This window comes from Athene cunicularia (assembly GCF_003259725.1).
Source record: "Athene cunicularia isolate RWA chromosome 2 unlocalized genomic scaffold, athCun1 chr2_part1, whole genome shotgun sequence".
Lineage (NCBI taxonomy): Eukaryota > Metazoa > Chordata > Aves > Strigiformes > Strigidae > Athene > Athene cunicularia.
Window position 1 is genome coordinate 83,314,175 of NW_020799095.1, and position 14,334 is coordinate 83,328,508.

Sequence of the window (14,334 nt, forward strand, 5' to 3'; positions counted from 1 at the left end):
AAGATGTATCAAGCAATTCTCCTGTGCTTGGAAGAATGCAGCCGATTACATGCTGGACTTCAGATCAGTGCAGTTTCTCAGGCGTCTAGCACTGTACTCACCGACACCACCGCCCACCCCCCAAACTGATGCAAGTGTAGTCTTTATCACCTGTAATCAGATTACAGAAGAGTTTCTAAGTGTATGCTGGACTGGTAAAAACAAGATTTCAGACTTGCACACGAACAGACTTCAGAATGGGGTGGAGAAAGCCTGCACACACAGTGAAACAGGTACCCCTGAGAGCATGCTTCATTTAGATTCATAAGGCAGCACCTCCTTCAGGCAGTCTGCAATTTGTTTTAAACAACTTCCCTGTGTATTTAGAACACATTCAAACGGTGTTGATTTCTCTGTACCTAGAATGACTATATAACATGCACTTTGGTAAAAATTGTGTGGCGTTTCCTCATGAGGAACTCCTAGTTAAAATAATTCAACACAATGTATAAACACTTACATATCAGGGATATCAAGTCCCTGCACTGGGTCTGTACATCTATTAACTACCAGTGGCTTCCTGTACCAGCACAAATCTAGGATGTAGTATTGATTTATACTGGCAGAGCTTTCCCAATATTTTATTTTTAAACAAAAGGTGCTACTACATTTAACAGTTGAGTTAGCCAAACATCATCTGTCTTTCTCCTCTCTCCCCTCTCCCCACATAATTTGGTTTTCACCTGCAGTGTTCTTTGTGGCTTCAAACACAAAACTGTATTCCCAACATCACAAGGACTGTATTAGTCACTTGGTAAAAACAATACTGCGTAAGTAATGAGTGTGCTGATTTTAGGGAAAAAAATAATGTGCTTTTAAATTTAAAGCAACTTATCTCTACTACCCATATTCATCTTTGTTTAGGTGACACTGGCTTGATGGGTCAGTCAGAGCAATGCCAGGGTCAAGAGAGGAAACAGGTAGAAATGCTCCCTCTTCCCAACTGCATTCCAGCCCATTTGCTACAAGAAGCCAACTAAGACTAGAGCAAGGAAGGACAGAGAAATCGATCTCTTCTTACCTATCTGATGGCTTGGTGACTTTGCTGGTACAGATTTCTGCAGACAGCAAGGAGGATGTGGGATGAAAAAGTGAAAGGGAAGTGCAGAGTGCATGACCTCCTTCTCCAGAGAAGCAGAATGACATGTGTTTCCCTCGGGGTGACACACACAAACTGCAGAATGCACAAGTCCCATGGATTGTTCTTCACCTGTGTGCAGACCTCCTGCATAAGGCATTTTAACACTCAAGGACTGGTTAGGCCTTGGGCTGTATTTCTTGTGATCTGTCAAGGAGATCCCTCATTCAGTGCACCTTCAGCAATAAACCAAACCACACATAACAACACATGATATGAGGAGGAACACTGAGAACAAACCACAGAGAAGCCAATGAAGATCTATGACAAGAACAATAATATATTATGAATGTAGGTGTGCAAATCAAGAAGCAACAATGCTCCGCTTTAACTTGAGTATTCAACAAAACCCCTCCTCCAGAGGGCATTCAGAGCAGGAGCTAAACTAGGCCCTTGTTCCAATGGCTCCAATAAAGTTTCTCTTTCTTTCCCAAATAAAATGCTGCTGAAACAGAGGAAGACTAGACTGGGGAAACTGAAGTCAGCCTCTGGGATTACCCACCTTAGGCTTACTCTGGCATTTTCACATCTCAGTGCACAATTGCTTTATTGTTTCCACCCTCTCTACAGACTGCACTGAAAATGTCGATCCAGCACAGCATTAGTGATTCCAGGGCAAAACAGGTACAAGCATAAGGTGTATCATGTCTATCCACCCTCCCCCAACATCTTTCAAAAAAAAAAAAGCATCATAACCAGAACAAGATTGAAAATTTTTATTTGTACTTAGCACATACAGGAAAGATCAAAACAAATATTAAAAGATAGCATTTGTAAACAAATATGTTTCACAAAAAAGTTATATACTATCAAATTTGCTCTGAAAAAAATTCATGGTTATAGCTGTTTATAAATGTGTATTTATCAAAGTCACATTAAAAACTACTTCATTTTTAAAATATCCCAAATGGAGATTCATCATTCCAACAGCTTCAGAGAGACCACAGATGTAAGGCCTAATTAAGACAAATGCATGAGTTAAGATGGCACTATGATTTCCAGTTTAAAATAAAATTAAAAAAAAAAAAAAAATCGGCAAGTGATCAAAATACCAGCCAAGCCTATTTAAAGACCTAGGTTTGTAAAATATACATTCAACTTTGCAAACATCTAACTTTAAAAAAATAGAGCTATTTCACAGGATCGTCCTCATCTTGTAGTGTACCAATTATGAGCTGTGTTTTCAAATCCACTCAGAGAAAAGTTATCAGTAGGTAGTTTTATGCGATTGTATAGTTCACTTCCATAATCACATTAAAAATAAGACAACAGCAGCACCCTTTTAGCAAGGATTAATTTTTAACATTCTCGCCTTTATAGCAGCAGGTATGGTTCTGGGGAATGCTATCAGTATAATCAGTAAGTCAAAAAAAAGGAAGACGCATACTCCATTAAGTTTATTACAGTGTTCTTTCCTCACACTCAAAGTTAGGCAAGCACCTCAATTTTTGCTGCAGAACACAAAAATTAAACCCAAATGACACCCAAACCTATGACTACCTCAGTAGGCTCCCTTTGTTGGTGGTTCATAAGCCATTTTGATTGCCAGTGTGAATTGTTTTTTCCTCCCTCCGATCTCCTAATCGCATGTCAACTAAAACTCAAAATTTCTCAAACTTCATCTATTAATTTGACTCAAAAGAAACAAGATAATAAAAATAACTAAGGCACAAATGGCTGATCTTCAACAGCAGGCAGAGGGTCACAGATTTGAAAGCATGGTAGAATGTAAATCCCCGAAAATATTTCTGGTCTCAGGACACTGAAAATTCTTGCCAGCTTTCACAAAAGATTTTTCAAGATTTTTTACAAAGAAACGGCGAATAGTTTTCCCAAGAATGTCCATGAACACTAAACAAGGATGGATGTACATACAAAGACACACACTTTATGCACAATACACTTTGAACATACTGCAGACAGACAAGGACCATGGAATGCAATGATCGTCTAAGATGGCAGGTGAAATGAAGATGGCTGTTTTTCAGAGAGTCGTCATGAGTTTATCTTGGTACACCATGCTTTGGACTCCTAAATTCTTCTGGTTCTGTTCCTGGATATATCGTAAATTGCTGTCCTCTCCACTTGTGGGGGGTTTCCAATATGGCCTGTCATCATGATAGGGTGGCCTGTACCATTTGCACAGTTATTGGTTAGTGAGAGATGGAAGTAACCTTACAAGTGCTACACAGTAACACGAATTCACCCAGCCAAGTGCTAAGCATGCACACAGTGTGATGGGCAGCTATCAGGAAGGGAAGGAAATGGTGACAGACCTACAGGTCTGATGCAGGAGCCACTGCAGCAACTGGGAATCTTTCAGCTGATTTCAAAGGGGTTTGAATCAGAGCTCAGTCATAAAAAGCCCTCTCTGATTTCAAGTGTTACAGACAAGTGTCATGCATGAATGCTCCTGAATCCCAGAGGGATGGTGGGGAGGGAGGAGGAGGCTACAGGAAAACTGAACGCATACAACAAACAAGTAAAATAAACCATGTCATGCAAAAAGTTGGCCTCATGTAAATATAAGGTGTAAAAAAATTAAGAAAGGCAATCCTACGAATGAAAATTTCTCATCTATAAATATTGTCATTTCATCAGCACTGATGCAGTTAATTACACTGAAGCAGCCTGTAAGTTACACAGTCGCTTTTGATAGGATGCACACCTAGAGTCTATAATTAGTAGGGGTATTTCTCTGTGACTACGTAGTGAAACTTGCAGAAGTACTAAGAGGAAAAATATTTTTTTCATTATTTGGTCATTACTTATTGTTGCTTTTAGAGATAGTAACCTCAACCACTCCTATAGTGTATCCTGAATCATTGATGGGGGTGCTGGGTGTAGAATAAATAAATAAATATTTTGAACAGTATGTAGGAAACCACAATGTTTAAGATTCCCTTATTACCAAACTGAAGTTGCACCATTTTTTTGGGTAATTTTTTTAATGTTAGCAGAAATACAGGCAGGTTTAGATTTTACCCTTTTTTGGAGAGATTCTAGAGTTATATAATGACAACTGTTAAATGGAATGAATTTTCTCAGAAGACTGAACATTAAGTTAATTGTAAACAAGTAATTTCACTGAAAGGATTTTACTGAGAAGACTGAGACACAATTCCACATATTACTTCACAAATAATTCAACAAAAACCCCATATATCACATGTGTTGCACAGGTAGTTTCATTTCAGCCCGTGACCCATGCTAGACTTGCATGTCCAGCAGAAAGAATTTCATGCATCTGTGGTTTATCTCAGGTTCATAGCTGGATGGATTAAGCTTTCTCCAATCAAGCTATCTATATAAGATGTTAAATGTCCAACTCTTCCACTTTGACTTCAAGTTAGAATAACTTGAAGCTTGCACTTTAATCACACATTTAATGCTTCTACCTGACTGGGACAAAAATTCTGAGCACCTGTTCTACTGAGCTTGCACGACTGAGCTTTTAAGTATGTTTTTTAGCTTTACAAGACTAGCTATAAAAAAAGCCATTGTTCATATTTCACTGACCTTAATCTTTGCCCAGGCAGCAGAGGGGCTGAAAGGGGAGGTTGTCTGCACAATTACAATACATTATTGTGCTTATTTCAATATCACTCTGATCCAGGGTGAACTATTTGGCTTTAAATGTTACAGACTAGTATAATAAGTGAAAAAATCTTTAGAAAAATTTCAGCAAAACCTCAAACGATTTATAAAATCATTACACTCTCTCAGCAATCACTCTTTTGTAATGTGAAACTGTACATTTTAAATCACACACAATTAAATGGACAAGTAAATCCTAAACCCAGGAAGAATCTTGAACATGAAGTACAAAGTTAACTACCCAACTTAGTATCTTCTGTTTCTAGCATAGTGCTTTTTACTGCTGTATGCTAGGAATTTTAAGATGACCGTGAGTATGTCTGCTTCTCTGCCTAACAAGGATTTCTAATAAAATACTTGCCTTTTTTTCCCTGCATTCTCAGACTCAAATTTGGACCAAATTGTCTTTTCATCCATTTTAAGCTCAGCCTCATCTCCAGCACCTGCTTACACTAAGAATAAAGTCTACCTATCCTGATGTAAGACTATAGAGATAAAAATGTAAGATGAACAGGAATGAAGATTATGGTATTGGTATTTTTCAGTCAAGACAGTAATTGTCTAAAAATCTGAGTAACCTAAAAAGGTTACATTTATTAAGACAAAATAGCATCTGATTTTTATCTCGGGTACACGCACAGACACATGTCAACGATCAGGTGTGTGTCTCCACTGTGCGTTCCACCAAGGTGGTTCTAATTTGGAGTGAATTTCTTCAAAAATTTATTTTCACTCAACTTCTCTCATTAATAGCTCCAAAATAAAAAAAGTATGCGAGAAGATAGCACAATAGTACACAAAGGAGTACTTTTGTGAAACAGTTCTTAAAAACTCAACACTACAATTTCACTTATTATCTCTAAATTGCCCGATACATCGTTCCACGTACATGTTATTTTTTCCATATACACTTCTGCAAAATATGAAAAAAGAGCTGCAATGCAAGAATCTGCTCACTCATAACTTTACCCTAAAATGAGTTTTTCCTTTGTTTTAGGAAATTAAATACTGATCAAATTGCAATTAGTTTTATTGATGCTACTGAGCATCTTCCAATCTAACGTATTCCCCACAGAAATACACTAAAGTTGTATTTCAGATTCTGAATTAAAAATCAATCCCCAAAAAATTTTCATCAAGATTAGGATATTCCAAAGCAAAATCTAAATAGAAGTTATTTAATACTGCCTCTACATCACATATTTCTAACTTCTGTTTACTTTTCTTGGGCAGAAACTTGCCCTATATCCACCAAAGCTTCAGGGAAACAGGTTAAGATAAAGAAAGAACTAACCATCTTTCTCACAAAGTGAAGATCGCTTACCTTACATTCACAGGTGTATGCGGATGCCAGTGTGGCTGAGTAGGATGTATATTAGGATGATACTGTGGCTGCAATGAAAACATTGAACCCGGTTAATGAATTCTTATAAGAACTCCCTATTAACTTTTTATTTTCCTGGGGCCATGAGGAACATGCTCCCTGTGAGACTTAGAAACACCACTTTTTCAGACCTCCCATGCTACTGAGCATTTACATGAGACCTCTTGGTGATGAGTTTGCTCATTAGGACACACTCATGGAAAATGCAAAGAAAACTGCAGTTTGGTTTGAGAGACAAGCTAGCACATCTAGTGCTTCTCATAGAAACCACATCAAAAGAATGTCAACTTTAATTAAAGGTGGAGAGTGAGAAAGGTTACTATTATAATAGCAGTCTTCAGAAGGTCACCGGTCCTTGGTGACAGCATTTCTCTCTCATATCCATGAGATTTTGAGGAGAAACACTAAAACATACTAGTGGGACTTTTAATAAAAACAACTAAGTTCTTCATGCACACACTCAGTTGCTTTCTCAGTAGCACTGACTGATAGTATCACAGATGAAAAACGGTTAAGGTTTTTCTCTGAAGTGTATAAAGGAGCTTGTTTAAAAAACCAAACATTTGACCAGGAATGAACTCCTTAAGTGTTGTGATGGGGGAGATAATTGCAACTTTGAACTTGTCATGGATCATCCAATGTGAGAGACTGCTCTAGACAAAAGGTTACTCACAGAGTAGTCTCCTGGGGTCCATCATATTCGAAGGGGGTGGAAGGGGAAGGGGAAGGGAAGCAAATGGAGTGTATTCAGCTTGCAGTGCATTCAAGAACACTGGCAAAGAAAGAGAGGAGTTCCTGCACTTTCTCCTTAACTCCCAATGTGACACTTTTTATTTCTGAACCACGTCAGAGACTCTCACCCCAGAGTAAGGAAAGGGGAACAAACCAGCTGTACTAGTTACAGAGAGCAAAAATATTTACCACAAAATAATAAAATGACAATATTCTCCTCAACAATTGTTATGCTCTTACCTGGTAGTTATGGACTTCAGGAGTATTTTTAGCACTAAGGGAGAAAAAAATTTGCTTTCATGTAATCAATACATCTATGTCACAACAGCCTATAATTCAGGGTTCTACCCTTCAGGGAAGTATTACAGTGAAGTAAAATTTATATTCTTAAGGACATCAATATTTTATTCAAGATAGACACCACAGCAACTACAGTGCAAAAAATAGGGGTGCAAAATTATTTTCTTCATTTTACATTTATGAAACAGGAACAAATAATGCTAAATAAGATAGCATAATAGCAATAAGCAGAAAGGAAGTATGTTTTACTTTAGTCTTAGCTCAAAACACAAAAATTAAAAAAAATTAAAATGGAAGCACTTAAAGTCTCATAGCCAGTCCCCAAGAAGAATCTGGTGCTGCATAATGAGAGATCCCAAAGCAATTCATTCCACACCAGGGAATTTGTTTTGACAAATCCTAATGCAGAAAGGGTCTTCACAATCCTTTTTGCCCGACAACAGCAATTGAGAGGTAGGGAGAACTTGAGCAGTCACTTACCACAGCTGTGCTGCTTTCACAGGATTGTTTGCTTAAAAAGAAACAAACAAAAAACCTTAAGACAGGGAAAAAACCTTAAGACATGAAATATCATCTATTGTGACTGGGATGTTACACTACAGCTTAAGTGAATCCTCATACAGATGTATGTGCACAAATGCATCAGAATCTCAAGTGCAACCCTCTGCTACGTAGCATTCTTGTGCGAATACATAAAGGCAGATACAAATCTCTCTCTGTTTCTGCAAGAGTCAAAGCCCAAAGATGACAGCAGACAGGAGTATTCTTCCCAAATGTCACAAAAGGAGGACTTCTGGCAGAGTGAGTTCTGCACAACCAGAACACTACTTTTCTCACCTTGCTGTAGCTACCATGTCAATACCATTGAGTTCCTTGAAAATCAGAAGCTACCCCTCACAGAAATTTTGCATCTTACAGAAACCAGAATATTCCTGAAGCTGGTAATGGCCTGTGTCTTATTACAGTGAATGACAGTCGCTAAAAAAAAGCTCATCAGTTGGGAATATGGGAAGAGCAATCGTGAGCAACAAGGTATTGGCTTGTGCTTTGGACAGGCTGGAAAGAACAGTGAAGAAGGCAGTGGAGTAATTGGGATGTCTAATTTCTTCTTCCTGATAGACAGTGTATTTTTCAAGAGCACTGAAAAACTGCTGAGTGATACCGCTGAAAATCCAAGTCTCCACTGAACACAGAAAGCGGATAAACTTAATGAGACACTGTAGCAGTCTCAAAGAGACTGAGCTAGGACAGAATCCAACGCTTGTGGGCTGCAACTAGATACAGGTCTTAATGGCTAAGAGATGCATGAAAGACAATAATCTAAGGGGAGTTTTTGCATTAACTTAACAAACATGAGCTCTCTGGAGGGAGAACATCTGGGTATGACAGCAATTCCACCTGGCTGCTATGCACAGAGAACTAAGATGAGCATAAACTACACTTTCTCTCTTCTCCCACCTCACAGACATAAGCACGAAAGCACTGAGACCAGTTATCACCTGCAGGTCTGACAGATCCTGTTATTGTAAAAATAAAATTAAAACAAACCAGTCTTCCATTTATTAAATCATCCACACTTACTACATAATTGACTCTCAGGTATCACGTAACAGTGAAATTTGCATTTCCATAAAAAAATGACATGTAATAAGGAAGGGGGGGGTTTACACCCTCTCGACGGCATGCATGCCTGTTACCCTTTCTCCCCCATTGTACATCAAAAACAAAAGTGCCCCCATAATACCACAAAGACTTTTCATGGAACTGAGATTCATATTCTAGGAATACAAAGGAGTGCAAAGACATCCTAAGGGAATGTCATCTCACCCTGCTTCATACAGTAACTACACCTCCAGCCTCAAGTAATACAGAATTTAGAGGGGGTGGTCTTGCAGTGCTCCTTCCTAGGTTTTTCTACAAGGAATAAAAATCTCAGCTTAAGTTTTCAAGGACAATCACAAAACCACCAGGGAAATCAATTCCTTGTCATTCCATTCAAATCCAGCACATTTCAATTCCAGAGAAAGCTAGTTAAGGTCAGACTCTGGATAGGTGAATAACATGCCATTACAGTCAGGAAAGCAGCAACAACTGCACAGCAAGACTGCTCAATAACCCTAAGTCTGGCGAGATAAGCAAGTCAGTGAGGCGTCTGGACACGGCTCCACTCTATGTGACAAATGCACTTCAAAGAAAATGTTGCATGCTTTCCCTCATTGAGTTTGATGCAACTTTTCTTCCCTCCTCAATGGAACAACAAAAGAAACCATAGGTACCTCCTCCTCCATAGATGGTGGATGGAAGAATTAAGTATAGACAGAGATTAAAAACGGTAGATACAAACAATGGACTCTGACTTTGGAGGAAAAAAAAACATGTACATTCTCATTTTTGTAGGTAGTCTGACATCTTTTGGTTTTTATATTGTGGTACAGATTTTATGGTTGTAATATGACATTTATAAGGGTTAACAGAACACCTGCATGACTGGTTAAGTGAACACAAGTACAAACACTTACCTTTAAAAGTTGAATGCCTTCGAGAAGGATATCGCTTGCTGGGCCTTCTTTCAAATGTACTAGTTCTGCGTAATCTTGTCCCATGCGTTGCTTGATACTCTGTCCGCCCACTTAAAATACAGAAATAAACAAAGTTAGCTACTGTCTTTTGCTGGATGCTGTACCTTCTCCTTTGTATAAACACAAACATACTGCAGTTTGCTAAATACCTGAATCTGAAGCGTGATCCCAGCCTTATGAAGTCGGATCTACTAGATTTACTATTTGCTGGGGCTCGCAATCTGAAGAAAGCATGGTGCTCCACTGCACACTTCCACAAATGTTTGCACGTTTTGGCACTGTCTAACCGGAAAACAAATGTGTGCTCTTGCTCTCTGCCCTAAATGCAGAAACAAAAGCTTTGGAAGTTGGCATGCATGATATTAGTTACTGTCCTTGGTAGGAGAAATACAGCCTGGGCCAACAGTGTGATGAGCCTCCTTTGTGTTCTTAGCCTGAGCACACACCACACTTTGTTGGATCAGGCCCAAGTAAGGGAAGAAAGTTACCTGTTCATCATCTTCTACAACCACAAGTGTTAGTTTGCTCTTTTTAAAGTCCATTTTTGTGATTTTAGGCCTAAACACAAGAAGCAAAATGAAAATTAGTGGAAAAATGGCATTTTGTAATCTAGGACCATTCCCCAAAACATATGAGGGATTTGCAATCCTGGAACACTTCAGGAATTGTAATAAAAATATGACTTCCTGAAAAATATGATTTCCTGAAAATGTGACAGTTTTTCAACAAGTATTTCACATTTGAGAGTGGGTACTTCTAACCAGACCAATTTACCTTCAGATTCAACCTTGGTATTTTAACCTTGTAGATTCGATCTACATTAAAAATACTGTCAGGATCCCATTATGTAAAGGAGAAAGATTTCTGCATTTTATCAGAAAGGAATATAACACAAAAACAGATTACCAAAAGAATAAGCCTATTTTGTTGGCTCCTTCAAAGATCAATATGCCCGTTGGTGTCAGTCCAAGAGCATATTCACAACCATCTCTTCCCTGCAAGCAAGCACAGAGTCAATGATCAATATGCCATTAGTAGTGTAAATCTTACTACAGTAGTATGTCAAAATCCATAGCTTTTAAACTAAATGATAGGGTTTGCATATTTTTTAACATTACAGAGGAACATGCATCTGTATGGGGTGCAAACTGGCAAGTTTTGGCAACGGGAGGCTGCAGGGTGCCCTCGGTGCAAAGAGTCCATGTGCTATCCCCAATGGCTCTGATGCCTGTGGAAACAGCCCTGCGCCACCACTGCAGCCAGGGGAGCCCAGATGTCAGCTCACCTGTGTTTAAGAGCAAGCAGTAGCTGCTGGGGGAAGGAGACAAGAAAGGAAAAAATTGAGGGACACGGGAAAAGGCATGTAGAAAGGAACCCTGTGGGGGACATAGCTGGAGATGCACTCTTGGGAGGAGCCCTGTGGGAGGAAGGTACTTCTGAGGGACCATGGCCCACGGGGCAACCCATACCACAACAAGGACACCCCTGAGGGGCTGATCCACATGAAGGAAGGGATAAAATAAAGTATCACACGGATCTTACCTTAACTACATGCATATCTACACCATACATTTCCAGCCATTTGGCTTTGTTCAAGTAGCACAATTCAGCCTGAGCTGGGCTCTTTCCCCTAAGAACATAAAATTTTATTTACACTTTATGGTATGAAATTTTTACCCATTTAAAATGTTTTAAAATTAATTCCTCTAACCCGTTTCTTTGGGCCCTCAATCTTAACTACACTAAACGGTATTTCAAGCCTGGCTTATGCTTTTACCCTTTTCCCTCCAAAGAAAAATAAATCAAGAGGGTAATAATTGAAAAACGTCTAAAATTGCCAATAAGGATGAAAGTTCAGGTAAGACAGTATCACTGACATGTACAATATTTATTAAGAAAAGACAGGAAAAAGAGTTTGATACTACCCTGAACGCAAAACTTTATGTGTGCATGTGTGAAAGGAGGAAGACAGAGAAAGAGAAATATTTCCAACATAAACAGGAAAAAGATCTGACTGCTTAAACTGTTATGAAATATAAAGAAAAACAAATTAAGAAACAAAACAACAACAAACTCACCCCATCAACCTTTCCTAAATTACCGCTTGCCATTTCTAGGGAAGGGGAGGGCTTAAAGTTTTTTCACAATACTTCTCAACTGACAAACATAGTCACCATTTCATGTCTGTTGAAGGGGTTCTTGCAGACATATTTGACTTTGGAAGAGAAGAAAACCTCCTGTTGCTAGAGACACCACTCCCACACAGGTATCCTACCTGCACTCTTTCCATTTCTGAAAAATGTCAAATTCCATTGCTTCACTCTGGTTTGGTGCAAACCTGAATTCTGACACAAGTTCTGGTGTGTGCTCTGGGTGCTCACACTCTCCCAGCTCCGCTGCAATCAATCAGTTGAAAAGTTAAAAACATAAAGATCATGGGATGACCAGAAACATTTAATTCCATAATCTTCACAAAGACCGCTTGTCTAAACGATAGTTTGCAAGTTTCTAAGTATGCTTAGAAGAACTAAGAAACTAAGAAAGAATGCATTTGTGCCAATGTTGTTTAACTTCCCACCTGCCCCCACCCCCATGCCCACCCTCACCCCAAAATTCAAACCAGATTTTACACCAGAAGTGAGACAAACGCATTTGCAGGAGCAGTGTAGGGTTATGGTACAGAATGCTGACATTCAAGAATGTTAGAACTAAACCAGCTTAACGAAAATCTCTGGATTTTAAAGTATTTAAAGGAAATGAAGTTTCTGTTTCAGAAGAGGTTACTCTGAAACTTCCTCTCATTGCAATGAAGTAATAATTTTCATTCCAGAACACTTCTCATTCTATTGCATGCTTTGTTACATTACTGTTCATGTCAAAACATGAAAATAATATCTAGTCTCAAGAAACCAGGGACAAAGTTGTGGCTTTTTTTTAAAGACCACAGCTGTGGTGTCATACTCAGATTAAGTAATTTTTTAAGGAAAGAAATGCTGAAGTATTAACATAATTGAGGTGTCACTTTCTACTTATTTGCTTAGGGTCTGTTATCTTCTTTTCTAGGAGCAGAATGCTTGCAAACTACTGAGCTCAGTAGCAGATACAAGTGCTGAGTGACTGATGCCCTTAACTGTGTCGTGCTTGCATCATGCTTTGCTCCTGGAACATTTCACCTATACAAAGAAACTGCAATAGCTGCAATGTCACTGCCTCCACACTGTGAGATAAACACCAGTGGCAAATACACTGTTCAGCAATACCATGTCACCTGACATATGATTCCAAACTAGGCCTTTGCCAGTAGGTGTTTCTTGACAACTAATACTACTTCTACCATTAAAAAAAAAAAAAAAAAAAAGGCACAGAGGGAAATTAAATCCCTTGAGGGAAACAGTGTTTTTGCTTCAGGGCAGTTTTTGCCCTGAATTGAATTGACTTTCAGTATTCAAAAATACCTAGGAGGGTACATTAGAACATAGTAAGTTACATTCAAAATGCAATCTGTTGATACTAGGTGATTTTGAGCACTTGAGCTTCACTCAAACATTTAGCATTCCTGAGGACATTAAATGGACTGAGTTCACTGATCTTCATTTCTCACTACTGCCTCAAACACATTTTTTATCTTCAACAGTAATCTTCCATGGTGAGTTACAGTATCCTTATCTATGTCTTTTTCTTTATCAGAGATATCTCAGCTCTGCTGCTGTTTCATCTAAATTGGAAGCCTATTTAACAAAGCTGTTGCTAAGAATTACTGGCAGTCCAGTTTCCAGCATATAAGAGGGAGACACAACAAACACATTAACAAGGAGGACTTCAGGAAAAAAAATGAGAAACCAAGTTTGATGTGTTGACAATCATCTAGGAAACACATGGGAGATTTCTCTACTAGTTAAACTGAGAGAGAAGGCAAGGAATGAAGGCTGGCTGTGCCACAGAGAGGATGTGTAATGGTAAGAATCATAAGCAAGTAGGACAAAAGATACACAGAGAATCTAGGGCAGAAGTTCTATGTACAATATCACCCTTGTTTCTCAATAGCTGCACTCACTGTTTATTCACTTTCAGGCAAACAAACAATGTCATAATTTTGATCTCTAAGAAATAGATCTTGAGAGAAGAACCAGTAAGAGTCTCACCAGCTCTCCACCCAGGGCAGAAGGGCAGCAGCAGAAGGGGGAAGCACGGACTTCACATGAGGATGCTCTCACTAGTGTCTTTCCTGGTAGAATCACGTTCCCTGAATGCTCATCTGCACTAGTATTTTTCAACATAAGGGCACAGCACAGGACCCATCTCTTCATCTGCAGTTTTATGACAAAGTATCATGCTTTGGCATGCCCTCTTCTGGTCTTTTTTTTTTTTTTTTTTTTTTTGGGGGGGGGGGGGGCATAAACAGGGAATTTTTTAAAATCAAGTTTTTCCTAGAAAGTTTTTGAAAACTGCAAAAACATGTTTATCTGTAAACATACTGTTGATTCTTTTACACAGAAGGGAAAAAAACATTTGCACTATCCCGTGAAGATGTCTTATGATTAGAACTGAAAACTGGAGATTTGAGA

General features: G+C 38.7%; 1 protein-coding gene across 2 annotated transcripts in view; it reads right to left on the minus strand.

Moving 5' to 3' along the window:
- EPB41L4B (erythrocyte membrane protein band 4.1 like 4B) overlaps positions 1 to 14,334 on the minus strand; it is a 130,057-nt gene that overhangs the window by 87,386 nt on the left and 28,337 nt on the right. For both annotated transcript variants that reach the window (XM_026843117.1, XM_026843116.1), the window contains exons 6-14: positions 12,045 to 12,165; positions 11,312 to 11,399; positions 10,676 to 10,764; positions 10,258 to 10,327; positions 9,919 to 10,088; positions 9,710 to 9,819; positions 7,671 to 7,701; positions 7,131 to 7,164; positions 6,099 to 6,166 (exon numbers count right to left, since the gene is read on the minus strand). In XM_026843117.1, coding sequence (XP_026698918.1) covers positions 6,099 to 6,166; positions 7,131 to 7,164; positions 7,671 to 7,701; positions 9,710 to 9,819; positions 9,919 to 10,088; positions 10,258 to 10,327; positions 10,676 to 10,764; positions 11,312 to 11,399; positions 12,045 to 12,165 — 781 coding nt within the window. The remainder of the gene's footprint in view (positions 1 to 6,098; positions 6,167 to 7,130; positions 7,165 to 7,670; positions 7,702 to 9,709; positions 9,820 to 9,918; positions 10,089 to 10,257; positions 10,328 to 10,675; positions 10,765 to 11,311; positions 11,400 to 12,044; positions 12,166 to 14,334) is intronic.